The 19,870-nt window shown below is 34.8% G+C and overlaps 1 protein-coding gene across 1 annotated transcript; it reads left to right on the forward strand.

Moving 5' to 3' along the window:
* The first annotated feature begins 608 nt into the window (after window positions 1-608).
* Window positions 609-18,662, forward strand: LOC111511113 (ionotropic receptor 75a). The gene is made up of 7 exons (XM_023167115.2): window positions 609-817; window positions 2,332-2,507; window positions 4,590-4,831; window positions 9,130-9,417; window positions 13,062-13,218; window positions 14,768-14,885; window positions 18,461-18,662. Exons 1-7 carry the CDS (start codon window positions 723-725, stop codon window positions 18,660-18,662), a joined length of 1,278 nt encoding a protein of 425 aa, XP_023022883.2. The 5' UTR covers window positions 609-722.
* The last annotated feature ends 1,208 nt before the right edge of the window (window positions 18,663-19,870 follow it).

The raw sequence follows: 19,870 nt of genomic DNA on the forward strand, positions 1-19,870 counted from the left end.
GTAGGTGAATATTGATCATTTCAGAAGATGTTCTGAAATGTTCATCAGGAAGAGAAGTTGAGAAGTTGTTTTCCGGCAGACATTTGCCAAATCCAACTGTATAAGAATATTGGTAGAAGTTACTGTTCCAGATGTTATTTCGGAATTTTTATTTTCTTTTGCCACTCTTCTCGAAAGTACCAATCCTTTTTTGATTTAGGTTGATAGCACATTGCCTTTAGTATTCAATATTTTGGTACTTACGATGTTACGGTACATGATCAATAATAATAACATTCACTTCAAATACTTTTTTCCTTCGTGAACAGTCAGCATCAGGTATATGAAATTGAATTCATCGCGGAACAAGTAAATCCTAGTAGTAGTCGACTACAAAAGAAATACTCTTTCAGGTTGAAACTTTTTGATTGAAACTTTCTCTCAACTGCTTCTAACATATCATTGATTTTATTTTTCAGTCTAACGCCCGACACTTGTTTGCTTTTCCATTTCAATGGATGCTCTATTTCCATAATTCTTCAAGAGAAGAAATTCTTGAATATTTTTTTCTGGATATCGACATACTTGTTGACAGCAATGTGAATTTACTCCAGTTACATGAAAATGAATCTGTTTCTATTGAAAAAGTGTATAAGCGTCAACAGAACTCATCATTCATCATTGAAAAAGTGGGGCATTGGACTAGTAACGGGGGATTTAAGGATTATGGACTTAGGTTGAGTATGTGGAGGAGAAGAAATAACCTGGAGAGGATCATACTCAATACATGCATAGTCATTACTAACAATGATTCTCTTAATCATTTAACAGATAAGAGGTGTGTTGACTACATGAGTAATAGTTTAGTTTAGTTTAGTTTTTTTATTGGTCACAAGTACACCATGGTGTCTGGACAAGTCACATAAAATACACATATATGACATATATAAAATTGTAAATTATAAAGCATTTACATTGTAAAATTACAACATGATTACTAACACATGACATATGAAACAAAATTTAAAAGTGAAACATAAACATATTAAGGTCCATATAGATTATTAACAAATCTGTAAGTCATATTTATAAATAAGAGTTAGGAGTATTATGTAATAATTTGAAACAAATTTAACCAAAAGAATGAAAAAATAACAGGAATTGTAATTCAAATTAACTTAGGACAATTCGAAATCATTTACTTCGTAGTAGGCTTTCCTCAACAGAATACTCTTCAGTTTCTTTTTGAATATTTCCAGGTGTGTATCTTTCATTTCAATAGTTAATTTATTGAACAGTCTCATTCCTAGATAATTGCGACTAGTACTTGCTAATTTATGTTGTGGAATCAGCAGGTTGTCTCTATTTCTTGTATTATAATTATGATTATCACTAAGTGTCTGATAGTTGCTGATATTTTTTTTTATGAATACCAAGTTAGTATATATGACTGATGAAGGTAACGTCAAAATACCTAGCTGTACAAACCACGGCTTACAACTTTCCAATCTGTTTAAACCTACAATTGCTCTAATTGCTCTTTTTTGGAGTAAAAAAATAGGCTGTAAGTAGATAGAGTGTCCCCAATTTAATAATCCATATGTCATAACATTATGAAATAGTGAATGGTATGTCATGATAGCCGCTTCCCTACCTAAATTAATTTTAACTTGTCTAATAGCATAAATGGCCTTAGATAACCTACTCGAAAGATTGTCTGTGTGAGTTTTCCACGACAAGTTGCTGTCCAAGTGGATTCCTAAAAACTTTAACGACTGAGCATCATTGACTTGGTTTGAGAATATCATAGAAGCTGTTTTCGCTTTATTGATTTGTAATTTATTTGCGTTGAACCAATCATTAGCTGACTCAGTTATGTCCTGGATAACGGTGGTTTCCTCTCCTTGTCTTACACTCGTATAAAATGTTGTGTCGTCGGCATATAAGATAGTCTTCATATTAATTGAAGAGGGCAAATCGTTTATATATATAAGAAACAGCAAGGGTCCAAGAATACTGCCTTGTGGTACTCCATATTCTATTGGGGATTGTCTACTGAATTTATTGTCATGGTACACAGATTGTGTTCGATTTGTCATATAAGATCGCATCAAATCAAGAGATATACCTCTGAGACCATAGTATTCCAGTTTTTCGAGTAAAATATTTTTTGAGACACAATCGAAAGCTTTACTCAGATCAACAAATACGGCCAAAGTTGATACTTTGTCTTCGAATCCCTCTCCTATGAAATTGGCTAGCTCAAAAACTATTAGGATTAGTGAAACTTGAATGAAGGAGTAATGTATTACATCTGTAATCAACTGAAGAAGAATATATTTTTTTTTCAAGGGACAAACATATCGATAGCATAGCAAAAGTCAACTACGTACTGGTGGAACATTTGAGTGATATCGTCAATATTAGGTTAAATTACTCTATTCAATCAACCTGGGGTTATATGAATAACAAGTCAGAGTGGAGCGGGATGATAGGAGAATTGACAAGAAACGAAGCTGACATTGGAGGTAATACATATCATTTGTAAGTGTGGTGGGAGGTGTCTGAGACAAGCTAATAACAATATTTTCATATTCAATAGTCCTATCAGGAAATTTGAACAAAAATTTTAACGTGCTATTGAAATAACAGAAAATGAAAATTTCTTGGAACTCTGTACTGTACACTCAACACTTACAAAACTTATAAGAATCATTTATATGACCAAACAATGAATGAAGTTTGTGTTCTTTTCAAGAACATGTTTTCATCTAATCGTGACAATTTTTGAGTTATTATAGAAATAATGAGGCGGTATTTTTTGTTTTGTATACTTTGGAGAAATGTCTGATATTCATTTCGGAAAAAAAATGATGTCGTTTCCATAATACGTTTCTTTAGAAGACGTAGGTTCCAATTTCTAGGGTTGTATAGCGTAAAATAACCTTAATCATGTTGACGTTTTGAAAAGCACAAAATAAGATGTAAATTCTTGTATGGAGGGAAACATATAAAAAACATGTGCTGCGTGTTTTTGATCCTCATGAGGATTATTTTCTTAACGTTTTGGCAAAGTCACATATGCCATCTTTTGATAATGTCTAGATCAGAACTAGAGTCATTGACTCAAACCCTGTTTCTTAATTCATAGGGGTGGTTGGTACCATTACCTGGGTTGCTCCTTTCACCTGTGTTGGTTTGATTACCTGTGTTGTCCCGACTGCCTCTGTCATGATACCAAAATTATCACGTGCTGAATTTCGCTTTCGGAGTTGTGCAGTCTGCTTAATTGGGTTGGATCGCATCTACAGTTTTCATCTGTCCTAGGTTCCGGCTCCTGACTTGAAGCCATTTTCAAGAACCACTTGAAACTATAGTAACATGACTCGATGACGACTGGTAAGCTACGTGACCACCAAGTCTCGCCAACTTACGACATATTTTCTTTGTTTATTTCCAAGTGAACACTGTCCACTTGAAGTGGAGATCATTACTACAAGTAATGTTATCACGAGTCACTTGTTACAAGTGAATACGCGCCTTACGTATATGCAGGTCAAAGTGGTAGATAAAATACAGCAGTACTTCATTTGCTGGTACCTAATGAGTCATTTGTCATAAAAGGTTACACGCCCTAGGTATCATAATTCGAATATAATTGTCTATCCTCACATCATCTGTCCCACCATCTGAAGTAATCCTAAACCAAATAAAAGAGAAATTAGCGCCTGTAATATGTATGCAGAAGATAAGATTTGCGTTATACTAACATTCGGAAGAAAACCTGACTTTGAAAATATGACCCGACCGAAATCAGAACTCGACTCTCCTGTCTCTTCTGTTACTCTGATTGTGTAGTTGGTAAATGCCTAAAGAATAAGAGGGGTGGATTCAAATCCCGGTCTGGTCACATTTTTCATATCTTTCTAATGTCTTCATACTGCAAACCTAATATTTTGCCTTCGACGTGCTATTCATAGGTACGCGCCGCCGGCCCCCCGGTCGGTACCGGCGCAACAACAGACCTGCATTTCAAATCTGTGACATCTTTGGAAATATTCATTCAAATCACATACTGTAAAGGGCCATATTGATCCATACTGAATGCACAATGTTCCAATGGTACTTAATTGGGTAATGATTAATGCTGTATTGTTTAAAATCGCTTCGTAAAAAAGTGAAGTATCAAAAATTATTATTGTGCGTTATCCCTAAGAGATAGACATATACCATCGCGGGCTTTTTGTAGACTTTAATGAGGTGGAGTACATGTAGTAGTAGAACTGTAGTACATTTTTTGATCTATCTCGTAGGGTTTAGCCAGGGTTTGCAATGTAAGCGCAAAAACATGTGTCTATTTACGACATCACATTAGAAACCTCTAGAATTATCGGTGTTTCTCTACCATCTTATGCATATCATATACATATAAACCTACCTCTTGAATCACTCTATCTACTAAATAAACGCATCAAAGCCCGTTGCGTAGTTTTAAAGATCTTATCTTACATAGGGACAACAGAGGAAAGCGACTTTGTTTTGTACTATGTAGATTGTGTAGAGATACCACAATGTGAATAAATAGCTCCAAATAAATTTATATTTTTCAGGAACGGCATTGTTTTTCATCATTGACAGAGTTGATATTATCGACTATATCGCAATGACGACACCAACTAGGTCAAAGTTCGTTTTCAGAGAACCCAAACTCTCCTATGTCACGAATGTTTTCACTCTTCCATTTGATGATTATGTCTGGGCATCTACTATTGCTCTTGTAATCATAATCGGAATGATGCTTTTCATTATACTCAAATGGGAATCGAAAAAAAAGAACTATCAACAGAAAAAGGTAAGTACGTATTTGGAATGTTCAGTTTCCAAATGTTTTGCTATATCTATTATGCTCTATAAAAAACTTCGAAACCAAAACTAATCGTTTTTAATTCCATTGAAAGAAAAAAAAACTATGATTCTGTTACTTTTCATTAGGTACTTTTGCATATTTTATATATATGTAATATGGTTTTCTATTGTATCAGAAAGTTGTGGTGACAATCTGTGTTGATGAAGTTCACTCAGTATTCATTTGAATATTGAATAAGGATTACTATCAGGTTAACAATATAATAATTGCTCATTAATTTTCGTCACCGATTGTTCAAAAACAGACATGACTGTGAATAGCAATCAATCTTTTGACATGAGATTACTCCCATTATCCTTGTGATAATGAGGAAGGCAAAATGAGAAAAATATTGCTCAGCTAGACCAGGGGTCTTCAAACTTTGAAGCCTTCGGGCCATAATGATTTTTTCAGTTTGTTCCAAGGGCCAGTTTCTGCCTTTAACTAAATTTCTAGACTAGGATTGTCGCAAAGTGCGTGACCTAAGCAAACTTATGCTTTTTTTGCATTTCAATTATTATTGTGTATTGTGACACTCAACGACATCTAGTAGCGAGTAGTGGTACTATGTACTATCTTTTTCAGCTACCCGCTAGGTGGCATTAGGCGTAATTAAATATTTGGAATTACCGCGTTGGTTCGAGAAAGTTCTGGTTCTAGCTAGTGTATTCCGATCACCTCGAGATGACAGTGATAATTGCAAATAAAAAGGCTAGCGGCGTAACTGCGAGTTAGTCTGCGTAGGAAAGGAGAAGGAAGGGAAACTGTTTATTGTGAAATGAAGTAACACCCTTCAATAAAAGTATTTTGATTTGACTTATTGTTTTTATGTGTGATTTGTTAGTATGGAAAAGAAGCAAAAAATCGACAGTGAATGCAGAACATTCCAAGAAAAATGGAACTTTCAGTATTTTGTGAATGAGTCCAGTAATAAGGCGCTATGTTTTATTTGTAATGAAACCATAGCTGTTCTCAAAGACTATAACATTAAACGACACTATGAATCGAAACATCTTCAAAGTTACTTCAAGTATACAGGAAGTTTGCGGGAGGAAAAATTTTGAGCTTTGAAACGCGGACTCAAATCGTAGCAATCTTTGTTTACCAAAGCGAATACTGAACAAGAGATCTGCAACTCGCGCCAGCTTTCGTGTGGCTCTTGAAATCGGAAAACGTGGCAAACCATTCACCGATGGAGAAATGATAAAAGAATGCTTGATTGCAGTAGCCGAAGAAATATGCCCCGAAAAGGTAAATTTATTTAAAAGTGTCAGTTTGTAAGCAAACACCGTGGCTTGGAGGGTGCAAGACATCGCAGAAAATATATCATCTCAACTGTCTGACAAAAATGGACATCATGAGTGGTTTTTTCTAGCATTGTATGAGTCAATGGATGTGTCAGATACTGCTCAGGTGTTGATTTTTATTCGCGGAGTAGATAAAAGATATGAAGTGTATGAAGAACTTCTTGATATTGATAGTATTCACGGCACGACAACTGGGGCAGATATTTTTAAGGGAGTTGAAAATGCCAATAATAAAAAGAACCTTCGATGGAGAAATTTGAAATCTATAACAACTGATGGAGGCAAAAATATGTATGGTAAAAATAAAGGAGTGGTTGCACTTGTGTCAAAGGCTGTAGAAAATGATGGTGGTTCAAAACCATTAGTCTTACATTGTATCATTCATCAACAGTCTTTGTGCGGAAAATGTTTGGATATGTCTGAAGTTCTAAAACCAGTCATATCAGTTGTTAACTTTATCAGATCCACTGGGCTGAATCACCGACAATTCCGCGAGTTTATTCAACAGATTGGAGAAAATGATTTACCATATCATACTGCCGTACGCTGGCTTAGTTGCGAAAAAGTCCTTAAGCGCTTTTTTGAACTTCGAGCAGAGATCGAAATTTTTTTAAATGAGAAGCAGCGCCCTTTTGCCGATTTAAAAAATGGTGAATGGATGTGGAAGTTAGCCTTCTATGTCGATTTGACAAATCATATGAAAGAACTGAATTTGAAATTACAAGGAGAAAATCAGCTTCTCCCTGATTTATACACCAATATCAAATCCTTCAGGCAGAAAATAATACTATTTCAATCGCAATTACGTAAAAAATGTTTCACACATTTTGAAACATGTAAAATATTAAGCCACACTACAGAGACTGAATTTTCCGTCAATTTTGCAATCGAAATTTTGAGTGCTTTGAAGATAAATTTTGATACTTGTTTTTCAGATTTTGATGTCATTGCGAATGGAATTAAGCTTTTTCAAAATCCTTTTGATTCTGACATTGAAACCCTGGCTCCGGAAGTCTAAATGGAAATTGTTGATTTACGGTGCAGTGATATGCTTAAGAACAAATATCAAAATTCATCTTTGTTGGAATTTTATAAGTGTCTTCCACTGGAACAATTCGATAATTTGCATGAATTTGCTTGTGGGTTGTTTTCTGTTTTTGGTACTACTTACTTGTGTGAGAAAACGTTTTCCAAGATAAAGTACACAAAGAATGTTTACAGATCTCAATTAACCGATGAGCATCTTAAATCTCTTTTGGTAATTGGTACAAGTAAAATTGATCCACAACTACACCTGTCGGTGGAAAATCACAATTACACACAAGCCAGTCTCTATATACCTACACAGTAGGTATATAGAGACTGGCTTGAACGTTTGAAGTTCCATTTACTTTAGATTCGTTTACGGCCAGTCTTCAAGCATAGCCCACTGACTAATAAGAAATTCATGCACAAAAGTTACTTTCAGATACAAACTGAAAAAAAAAACCTTCTCGAAAAAACTAATTTCATATAAACAATGAATGACAGGAATGAAAAAGTACTTTTTTTCGTATAGAGTTCACAAGTGACTTCAATGCTTGGTCTACATATCTTTGTTGAAAAGTTCATTTTGAAGTTGATTACATTCCTTCTTCAATTTAAAAGTGTCTTACAATTTTCTTGAATGAAAATGGAGGAGTCAAAGCCGGAACCTTTTTTGTTTTTTCGAAAATCAATCTCTATTTCAAAATACCCCTCAAAATTTATATGATTTACGTTTCGAAAATCAAAAATTGGTCTACAGTACTGCTTGAAAATCGTTTTCTTATACTATTTTGTAACATCATCTTTACCTATCAATAAAAAGGAACAAAATATATCTGACTAATAATTATTTTCACTTGAAGTTCTTGTTAAATACTCTTCGTGAGAAAAACAATAGCAGAATCAATACTGCTGACCGCTCTGGATCAAATGATTCCATACAGTCTATCTCGTCTTGTATTTGTAAATCTTTTGCTGGAAAAATTCCTCACTAGTTTACTTTGTAGTAAATGTTCAAGAGGTAGCAAAACCGAATGTAAATTTCTGGAACTTCAACTAGCATTGCCTAATATGACTAATAACCAGTCCTTGCAAAACGTATTGTTAAATCATCTGAAAATGGAAATTTTAATAGGTGATGATCGACTGTATTGCCAATCATGCGCCGAAATAACTGACTGTTATAAGAAAACAAGTATATCTCAGGTCAATCTAATAAAACTGATGATTTTCAAACAAGACTCAATCTCTGACGGAAGCACCAAACACTTACAAAGGTTCGAAATAGATGAAGACTTCAATCTAACAAACCACTATTATAATCTTCATGCAGTCATTGTTCACTGTGGTTCTGGCGTTGAATCTGCTCATTATTACGCCTTGCTCAAAGACGAAACGGACTGGTTTAAGTTTGACGATAGTCGTGTCACTAAGTGTTCTGGCGATGTATTCTGGAAACACCATAAATTTTGCAACAGATGTGGTGCTGCAGATTTTTCCGGGTTTTCTTGCAGCTTGCAGCTGGAAAAGCAAATGCGTCACTGGAATCAATGAAGTCGCCACGGAGCGCCAATTATTTTTTGTGGTTGTTTTATAATTTCATAATTTGTATTTTGAAAGTGTTTTGAATTTTGAAATATATTATTTTTTCACAAATTGATGGAGAAATGAAACTTTCTATGTTTTTTACCACAAATGTGGTAATGCCATTTTCAGAAATCAATCAGGTTTTTTCCAAAACTAACAATAAATAGACATATTTTATATCATAACAGTCATTATACCAGCTGGGAAATTTGCATGCCACATTCAATCTTTCCTTAAAGATCCACCACATTTCATAAAGCATATCCGATTTAGTTTCATTTAGCCAATACTGATGCATATTTTATTAAATTTTTTTATACACAGGAAAATCCAACAATACCAGGACTAGAGGACTCTGTGAGTGGTGTTGCCCTCTTTTCGTTTGGGGCATTTTGCCAACAAGGAGCACCATCTATACCATTGAGCATTCCTGGAAGAATAACCACGATAATGCTCTTCATTTCTTTCATGTTCCTCTATACCTCCTATTCGGCGAATATTGTTGCCCTTCTTCAGTCATCCTCAACTAGCATTCAAACTTTGGAGGACTTGCTCAAATCACGACTACAAGTAGGAGTAGATGACACTGTGTTCAACAGATTTTACTTTCCTGTGAGTTTTATTTCAGCTGATATGGGTGATAAATGAAACATGCAATGATTCAGAATTAGTACCGCTCTCAGTACCAATACTGTTACACTCTTCTAGATGCGTTTCTCCACATAATTCGATTTGAAGTTGGGTTCGAGTCATTTACTGAAGAAGACTAGGTGTATTCAACTGCGACTCTTCAATTTATGAAAACTTCAGATTATACACTTCGAAAAACAGATTCGCATCATTCTTGGGAATATAAAGAGATCTGGTCATTTATACTGAGAAATTTCAGGAATAGTTGCTGGTACTACTATACCTAACGTTCACATGTTCAATTTGTAATATACAGTGCATTCTATTTAAAACGAGCCACTTTAGGTACAATGATTTGCAGGAAAAATTAAAAAACACGTCAACCATACTAAACAGAATGACACATTTGATGTTAGTTTCCTTATAGCACTTATGTCACCATTTGTTTTAATGGATCAATTGTTTTGCATTATCGGATTTTCCGTATGTTCAATGATAATTATCCAGGAAAAAATGTACGACACAAATATGTTTCGGAATTATTGAACAAATTTATGGAAACTGGATCTGTTAACAATAAAAAGCATAACCGTTCAGGAGTTGTCAACGAAGAAGCTATTTGTAGTGCAGTTTCAGGGCTCGTTGGACTAATGGAAAATTCGCAATCTCTCACTAAGTTAGTTCGAGAATCAGGAGTCGTACAAATGTTTTTAGGGTCCTTCATCAGTACAAATTTCATCCATATAAGATTAGACATGATGAACGAAGATGATTTTCATAAACGTATCGAGTTTTGTGAAAGTCTCACTGAACGAATCAACTGCCATCAGAATTTCTTGTATTGAATTTGTTTTTCGGATGAATGTACGTTTAGTTTGAATGAAGAGGTAAATCGGCAAAATTATCGATATCGGAGTGATACGAATCCTCATTTATATCGTCGAATTCATACCCAACAACCTTGAAAACTGAATGTTTGGGCAGGAATTTCAGGTGACTACATCATAGAACCTTTTTTTATCGATAATAATGATAATTCAACCAGTGATGAATATTTGGATACGTTGGATAATTGAATAATACCGTGCATCAATAGGGCAATTGAGGAGGTTATGAATTTATTCTAAAACGAAATAGTTTTTCAGCAGGATGGTGCAACTCCTCATTATACAGCTCCAGTGCGACAATTTTTGGATGATCATTCTCCAGGTCACTAGATTGGCAGAAGAGGCTTTATAGAATGGCCACCAAGGTCTCCGGATCTCACTCCTGTAGATTTCTTTCTATGGGGTCATTTGAAGTCTGAAGTGTATGAGATATAATTGATAACATTGGAACATTTGAAAGAGAATATTATGAGGCATTGCAGTGAATTAACTGCCGAGATTATCAACCACGTGAGGGCGGCAATAGAAGCTAGTTTATATCATTGTATGGAAGTTGATGGAAACGTTTTTGAACATTTAAAAAATATTTTTTTTTCTCATTGTCCAGTCATCAGATTTTATTTTGCAAATCATTCTTTCAAAAGTTTATACTTTATTGAAAGCCGTTCATCATGGAACATCTGATAATGCAAAACAATATAGGGTGATCCATTCAAAAAAATTGGTGACATGCTTTGGGGGTACGATAGGGAAAGTAACATCAAATGTTGATATGTCAAAATGTGTCCCCCTGTATACTATTGTTGACGTGTTGTTTTTTTTTTTCCTTAAAATCATTTTACCAAAAGTTATTCAGGGTGGCTCGTTTTGAATGGAATGCACTGTAAACATAACGGAATGGTTCTGTATGCAGCCTTCGAAACAATAAGGGCTTTGGATTTCCTTATTCATATTGTTCGTAACAATTAGACAGAGTTGATTTTGAATTGAACTTCGAAGACTTTTTTCAAATGGCCAACAGATTTGTTTGCGATTTCAATAATGTAAGATACAAAAAGAGTTTGAAGATACAAAAACTACTCAATTACGAGTATGAGTTACTAAAATTAGACGGTCTGTGGTGAGAGATTCATCGGTCAGTCTCAGCTTGATTGAATATTTTGTGGAAAATAATCGCTTGATGGGCGTGAAAATAAAATATCATTATTTTTGGAGTTCTTTGCTGCTAGTTGAAGGACAACTTTCTGAAGACAGGAAAAACAACGGTTGGTTCGATGGTTGTTTCAACCAAATTACTGAAATATTCACTCTCGAACATGTTAAAAACATAAGAATATAGGATCGGAAATTGAAATTGAAACACACCTTATCCTTAGTGAATATCGTTTCGATCGAAATGTACTGTTTGTAATACAAAAGTTTTTTATCTATGGCACGATGAATACACACAAATGAACAGTTTTTGTGGTCTATGAATCACCATTATTGATACTCCATAATTCAATTCACGAGAATCATATTCAGTGGAAATGATTTGCTGCTAAAAAGGAATCATTCTTTGAGAAGGTTGGAAGAATTAAACAAATATTTTTGATAATTTTTCAATATTCATTCAAATAAAAATTGATTTTCATCCTCTTCTGGAGAGAGCAAAGTACTGCACTGGTGGCGATGGAGGTGTGCCCATAAAAATGCTCACTCGTGATTATTCTGCACTCCTGCTGGGCCATTCTGATTGTTCTGCACTGTGACTAGGTTGTTCTGATTGATTCACGTTTTTGACTGGTATGTGTAGACCAATTAGAACGGCCTAGTAACAATGCCGACTAATTAGAATAACCAGTCAGAAGTGAGTATTTTCATGGATACCTCGTCATCGCTCCCACCATCACCTCACCATCGGCCTTCCGCCGTCCCACTATTATTCCTACCACCCTCTAGAAGTATTAATACTAGTGAACACGTAGCTCGTCAGTCAGTCATGGCTGAAACTTCAAGATATAACTTTCGTTTTCGCAGCCAATGCACATTTCACTGATTATGTCTTTGGTAGTAGCATATGGAACGTTCAGAACTTTAAGTTAAATTCTATTATGGCCTACTTGTCCCGATGTTGTTCTCTTCGATCGAGATTTCGGGCGTGAAAGTCCATTTATTCACAAAACTGATTGAATACCAGTTGATTCATCTATAAATCAACAGTATATTGAGGCTCATTATTCTCTATCTTTACTGGGGTAGACATTTTATAATTAAACTAGTCTAGCAGTCATATTAGTGAATCTATATTCTGAATCTTGGAGTAAATCATGACTGATCATTATTTCAAACCGCTTGCATTGATATTTGATCGTGGAAAATGATGAATATTCATTTATCAAAGTGATTTTATAGATATTTCAACAGGTTTGTGGTGGAATTAGCAAGTACTTGATGAAAATTCAGAAATAATACTATGTATGAAAACACTGAAAATCACTCAATGAAGTGTTACTTCGATGATTCAACAGGTTTTTAAAACAGCTGAACAAAAAATTAAGCATGATATTTGGAAATATTCATCAAATTTTCCATATATTCTTCTAGTTCAATCGTGCAAGTATGTTATTGGTGAAGAAGGTAATTTACATAGAAAATGTTATTTTCAAAAGAGTGGTTCAACTAGCTTCGCAATCTTCAAATCTCGGGTAAAATAGTCAAATTCCATTCATCAAATTTTTTTTAATTCATACAATTCAGAATGCTTCAGAACCTATAAGAAGAGCTATTTACTTACAAAAAGTGGCCCCTCCTAATAAAAATGATAATTTCATGCCAATTGAGGAAGGTGTGAGAAGGATGAGAGAAGGTCTCTTCGCATTCCATATGGAAACCGGACCAGGATATAAACTCGTAGGTAAGGAATAATAGTGATAACATATCGAACAAGTTGGATAAATATAAATTGATGGGGACTGTAACAGTGATGATTATCACATCAACGCATTCTCTTCCACAATCTCACACACATGAACTGTTAATCTGTGGGTTGTTTGTGATGAGAGTTATTGAACTATTTTGGAATTCATATGTCATAATAATTAAATAACTCATACCATATCTTCACACACATTTCATCCAGTAGTTTACTCAGACGAAACGCTCTCAATGATTATGTAGTACCAACACCGAAGCGATTGAATTACTGATTCTTCACAGGAATCTACTGAACAAATGCCTCCAATCCGAAAATGAAAACTATTGATTTATTAGCAGTTAGTCAGAGTATCAAATACAAAGTTCAAACGCTCTATATCTTCCTTCCAAGGAATTATATGGAAGAACCATATGAATAATACCTTCAGAAAAAGAAAGTTATCAAACAATTGTTTTTTTTTGCCGACGTTTAGAATTTTATTAAATTATTCTTCAGAGCTCGAAAAGTAGTTTTCAAAAGAATAACTGCTGTTTAGAATCAGGGACGAAATTTGGAGAATTTTTTTTTGTTTCATTCACTTTATAGATAAAAACGTAAAGAGATATAAAAACACTCGCTCCCTAAAAAACTGTACTCTGATTACTGCTCAGCTCGGTCAATTCTTTCAGTTGAAACTATTGTAATTTATTTGTCTTAGTTCAACTGAACAGTTCAGTTCACCTGGGACTGAGACACACGCGCACAATGTTTACTGACAGTTTTGGCTGTTTAGTTATAGGTTTGTTACGATTCTAACATCCGAAACTGTTTGGAAACTACGCAAGACATGATGCGTACAAGCAAAAAATTTCAAACAGTCCGAAATAGTCTCGGACACTTGGTTAAACCAGAACGCATTCTGAAGAGACCATTGTGCCACCTGTCGTATATATGACGAAATAAAAACCAGACAATACTGTTGATCATGTCCATTTTGTTATGTAGCGTATCCTTGTAGTCAGTTAAAATGTTATCTAACCTCAATCATCAATTATTCATATCAAATAAATAAAAAAACATCCTAGAAAATAGCCCAAACAAATGTCCACATGAATGCGCATGAGCAACGGGAACAGTTCTCAACAGTTCAGACTTGAGAGCAAGAACGATTCGGGTCGGTTCAAGATCATGATACTATAACCATAACCATATTATGGTTATAGTATCATGGTTCAAGATAGTGTAGGATCATTTCGCAGTCGAAACCAGAACAGAGTTTTCATCAATCCGAAACTATTAGCAATAAACCATAACGCTCTATATCAACTGCGCATAATCCTAACGTCCTAGAACCTGAATTTCGTAGAATCAGAACAAACCTCATAACTGTTAATTATAACTTCACGTGGTTGTCTGGTATAATTTTCCTCATGAGAATATTATAATACTATCTGAGCTTGCAAGAGATCTTTTGATCGGTCATTACATTTTACCATTCATTACAATATTATTATAACATCTCAAAAATCATCTGTAAAACGATTTTCAGCCGAAATATTCGAAGAAAGTGAAAAATGTGGCCTCAAGGAGATTCAGTATTTACAAGTAGTTGATCCCTGGTTGGCAATACAGAAAAATTCATCCTACAAGAAATATTTGAAAATTGGGTAAGAACAGTTGTTATACATTTTTTTTACTACTTGGGCTTATTGCGTTTTACTCCCATTTTTTCGTGAAATCTCACTCAACAATTTTGTTTCCTTTTCTGATTTCTACAGATATCTTGCTGGATGTATCTAATATTTGTTTCTGTAATCCAGTGCCCCACATTCGTATGAAATGTGACAAGCTGTTTCTATCCCTTTGTGAGTAGTACTGTGATTGTTCTGAGACAATCCCTATTTTTTTGAAGCAGTCCACCTCTCTTCTCAGATGGCTCCTTCATAAAGATTTCTCCGTGTGTGCTTCCGAGTTTATTCTCCCACAACTAGATAAGGCCTATATAAGGAATTATTAATCCGTGTCTGGTACATATCAGGTCTTTCATTGCCTTCTATATCCGAGTGCCTTAGTACACAATATACAGGCTGATTCACGGTGGATGGCACATTAGACGTTTCTGGTGAACCAGACAACGGATCACTTTGAAAATTTAATGGAGGGCATATTCGGACATTCTCTAGCCAACTAAAATATTTCCGACAATGCGGTGTTGCCGCTCTGTATATAATATTATTTTTGGAATCTCCAACAATTGCCCGACAACTTTTCTCGATATTTCCCTATACCTATCTGTTACCGTTTTCGAAATAAAAATTAATTTCAATTTTTTTCTTCGAAAATCATGACTTCTAAAAATGCCGATATCTTTTAGTTAAAAAGTACTATGATATCGAAATTTGGTTTGGCCATGATTACTATTTGACAGTAGCGTTGTGACATTCTCCTAATAATATCGACATTTTCATCACTTCAGAAGTTGCAAATACCTTCAAAACGATGGAACAAAACTATTCAAACGAAGTTCTTATGAATTTGTTTATTATTTTTGGACAGTGTGACAAAATTATCAGCAGAACATGTAGATAGTTCAATGAAATGTATCCGAATCTACCGCCAATGAACCTCAAGAAATTTATACGAATTCAGAACAATTTCAATGCATTTGGATCAACTTTAAAAGCACCAAGAAACTTGCTTCGACCCGTAACTTTCGAAGACAACCAGATTAATGTCTTAGCATATTTTCACGCATTTCCCGAGTCATCGATAAGAAGTGCTGAAGAAGATTTGGGTATAAAATATTCATCGGTTCAAAGAATCTTGCGAAGACATAAAATGCATGATTATAAATTCACCAAAATTCAAGCAATGAAGCCTCAAGATCCTCAACAGAGAGTAGAATTTTGTGAAATGTTGTTGACACGCATTCAAGAAGATCCACTTTTTTTAAATAAAATTATTTGGACTGATGAATCAAAATTTTCGAGAGAAGGGATTTTCAATAGAAAAAATCGTCATTATTGGTCCAGTGAAAATCCTCACGTCACAAAAGAAGCCGGATTTCAAGAAAAATTTAGTTTTAATGTCTTCTGCATGTTGATGGACAACAAATTGAGATACGTGATATACGAGGAGTCATTAACATCCAGAAGCTACCTGAATATTTTGGAGAATACTGTAGACAGTTTCGTGGATAATCTGCCACTCGAAGATTATCGAAACTGTTGGTACCAACTAGACGGAGCTCCTGCACATTGCACAAGAGAAGTGAGCGGAGAACTGGATAGACTATTTGACGATCGGTGGATGAGGCCCTTGGGACCATGGAATTGGCCAGCGAGATCACCCGATCTTAATCCAGTAGATTTTTATTTGTGTGGAATGTTTAAAGAAAAAGTTTACAAAATACCCGTGCGTTCGAGAGATGAATTGTTAGAAAGGATTGCCCAAACATTTGAAGATTTGGATCCCAATGAAATCAGATCTGCCACCACGAAAGCAGTCAACACACGCATTTTAAAGTGCTTGGAAGTGAACGGCCAGCGATTCGAACATATTTTGAAATATTTCACATTATTGTTTTACTTTTTTATAATTATTCATATCAATATTTCCAATTTCAAGTTTCTTGGTGCTTTTTTAAAGTTTATCCAAACATATTGAAATTGTTCTGAATTCGTATAAATTTCTTGAGGTTCATTGGCGGTAGATTCGGATACATTTCATTGAACTTTCTACATGTTCTGCTGATAATTTTGTCACACTGTCCAAAAATAATAAACAAATTCATAAGAACTTCGTTTGAATAGTTTTGTTCCATCGTTTTGAAGGTATTTGCAACTTCTGAAGTGACGAAAATGTCGATATTATTAGGAGAATGTCACAACGCTACTGTCAAATAGTAATCATGGCCTGCTTATCAAATACCGAATGGAAATACCATTCTGAAGGGACATTTTCACAAATAAATGTTCATAAGTCCGAAACTTGACTAGTTAGGTATAGGTATGATATACATAGAAAGAAAGCAAATTTCAGCAGCTTTCCGAATTTTCAATAATATACAGGGTGTTCCATTTAAAATAATCAAATTTCAGCAACTTTTTCAAGCAAACGAAAAAACTGTATTTTTTTACCACCCTGTATTGAAGTAACGGAGATTAGGGTGACGTGTGGGAAGTGTTCAAGTATCACCTAACTCCAAACCAAATTTCGATATCATAATACTTCTTAACTAAAAGATATCGGCATTTTTAGAAGTCATGATTTTCGAAGAAAAAAATTGTAATTGTTGAAAACGGTAACAGATAGGTATAGAAAAATATCAAGAAAAGTTGTCGGGCAATTGTTAGAGATTCCAAAAATAATATTATATACAGAGTGTTCCATTTGAAAAATCAAAGTTGCTACTGCTTTCTAATAGAAGCGGCAACACCGCATTGTCGAAAATATTTTAGTTGGCTAGAGAATGTCCGAATATGCCCTCTATTAAATTTTCAAAGTGATCCGTTGTCTGGTTCATCAGAAACGTCTAATGTGCCATCCACCGTGAATCAGCCTGTATAGTCAATTCGTTTCGTTCTGCTACTTTCTTCAATTCTTCACGGTATTCCCAGACCAGTTCTCGTCACTTTTGAGATCGTCAGTGCCCTAAATGCAGTCTGGCTCACTGAAAATATTAAAAAATAATAATAATCTGTCATCGGCATAATCAACTATTTTGGCAAAGCTATCTGATTCAAATACGTCGATTATGAATATTGAAAAAAATTAGTCTAGTACTGTTTCTGCAGTTGGATACACTGTGCTGATGATGCCAATAGCCAGAAACACGTTTCCGCGGTTTGCCAATAATTTTTCTTGATTGCTGTTCTGACTAATACTTTCCTATTTGAATTAAATCATATACACTCGATAACACCGCCATTCTTATATTTATATCCTGTAGCTGCCCCTGTGGTGATGTTAGGATATCGTAGAAATTCTAGGCTCCTGTTATTGATTCCGTTCTTATGTGCTATTTTCCCACTTTTTGGCAACCAAGTGTTGCCCATCCCTGCACATGGCTACACCGCGCTGATGAGGCCAATAGCCAGAAACACGTGTCCGCGGTTCGCGCAATACAATATATAATTGTGTTTTTTATGTGTTGGATTATTTATGTAATGTCATCATTAGTTATTTGTTATTTGTTTGTTTTGATACGTTGTTATCGGAAGTTAACCATATCTCGTTTCAGGTTGAGGAAAATTCAAGAAAGTGGTCTTCAAGCAAGAGAAGTTGGTTTGATATATACAAAAAAACCGATATGTGCTAACAGAGGTTCAAGTTTCATAAGCGTTGGTTTAGTAGACTGTTATCCTGCAGCTGTAGTTTTGGCAAGTGGTGCTATTATTTCTATCTTGGTTTTGTTGATAGAACTAGTGATTCATCATAGGTAGGTACCCCTTAGCTACAAAATACTAGGGTTACTTCATTTCAGATTTCAATTGAAAAGTTTCAAAAATTCAATTTTTTTTTTATCAGAAATTCATTCAGATTATTTCGATGATAGAAATATTTCAACGCTGAAATCGAAATATCAACCTTTATTCAATTATTGCAAAAAACTGAATGTGTTTGATGACATGCCTTATTGAAGCTCAAAGATTCAAACCTCTAATGTCTGAAAAATATTTGGAATTCAGAAGAAGATGATTTAGTAGAATGGGTAAGGACATGAACGATGTGCAAACAATGTGGAAATTCAAGTCCAATCATCTGTGAAAGAAACAAATTATTGTGATCTATGATGGAAATTATTTGAGAAGCGATTGAATATGATGACCACTGTCAAATAATTCGACCTCCTGAGATTTCCCATGAAAATGTGTATTCATAAACCAAATTTAGTAAATTATCACTAGATTTTGACGAACAAATAAATGATTGTTTCGCGACAGAAGCAATTTGGTAGTTGTCGTAATACATTGATCTATTTACACCTTCTTATCCATTCTGATGATTTTTTCCAATTATTGTTAACATTTGTTTTTCTCCCCTATTTCTCAGACATTTTGATTGAGTGAAAAAGAGCAGGTTATTATTTTCTATTGCAAGTATGCTTCGAGCTTTCACTTCCGGTTCAGTGTCCTTAAGGTTTTGAAACATCGCATCGTGAATCTCTACACTGACTTAGATGAAAGGAACAGATCCGATTCCTTTTGTCGTAAGGAAGAAATATCACTGGTTATTATAGCTTCTCTTTCTCCTGGGCCTTCTTCACCTTCTTTCGTTTTCCTCTCTTTCTCTTTTAAACAATATTTGTTCTTCAACGTGTTGCAATAGTGATTTTATTGAGAGTTTTCTTGACGTGGCCGAGTTTATTATGAAACCTTCCCTAGACTTGCAATCAGTCTATGCAGTCTTACAAGTAAACCAGTTATTATCAGATAGGTTGAGTTAGGTTAGGTATGGTCCAAAGTGAATGGGTCTATTCGACCCTCCACCACCACACGCAAGAGTTTATTGTGGCTTACTCCTATTCACACTCGACCAAATAAACACAGCTTCTAAACGAAACCGATTAGTTTGTATTGTGAGTGGTCTTTAAAGTCAGATGTTAAGAGTACAGCTCTGCTGAACGCTAAAAACCTTATTTGGACCCCAG

The sequence above is a fragment of the Leptinotarsa decemlineata genome, unplaced genomic scaffold (assembly GCF_025532065.1).
Source record: "Leptinotarsa decemlineata unplaced genomic scaffold, Ldec_3_MD MMD2_tig00026299_RagTag_RagTag, whole genome shotgun sequence".
Taxonomy (NCBI): Eukaryota; Metazoa; Arthropoda; class Insecta; order Coleoptera; family Chrysomelidae; genus Leptinotarsa; species Leptinotarsa decemlineata.

Bases quoted from the DNA above. Each gene is read 5' to 3' on its own strand.
- LOC111511113 (XM_023167115.2), top strand. From the start codon at position 723: ATGTGGAGGAGAAGAAATAACCTGGAGAGGATCATACTCAATACATGC. The intron at 818-2,331 runs GTGTGTTGACTA...TTTTTTTTCAAG, and splicing joins AATCATTTAACAGATAAGAG to GGACAAACATATCGATAGCA. The intron at 2,508-4,589 runs GTAATACATATC...TATATTTTTCAG, and splicing joins AAACGAAGCTGACATTGGAG to GAACGGCATTGTTTTTCATC.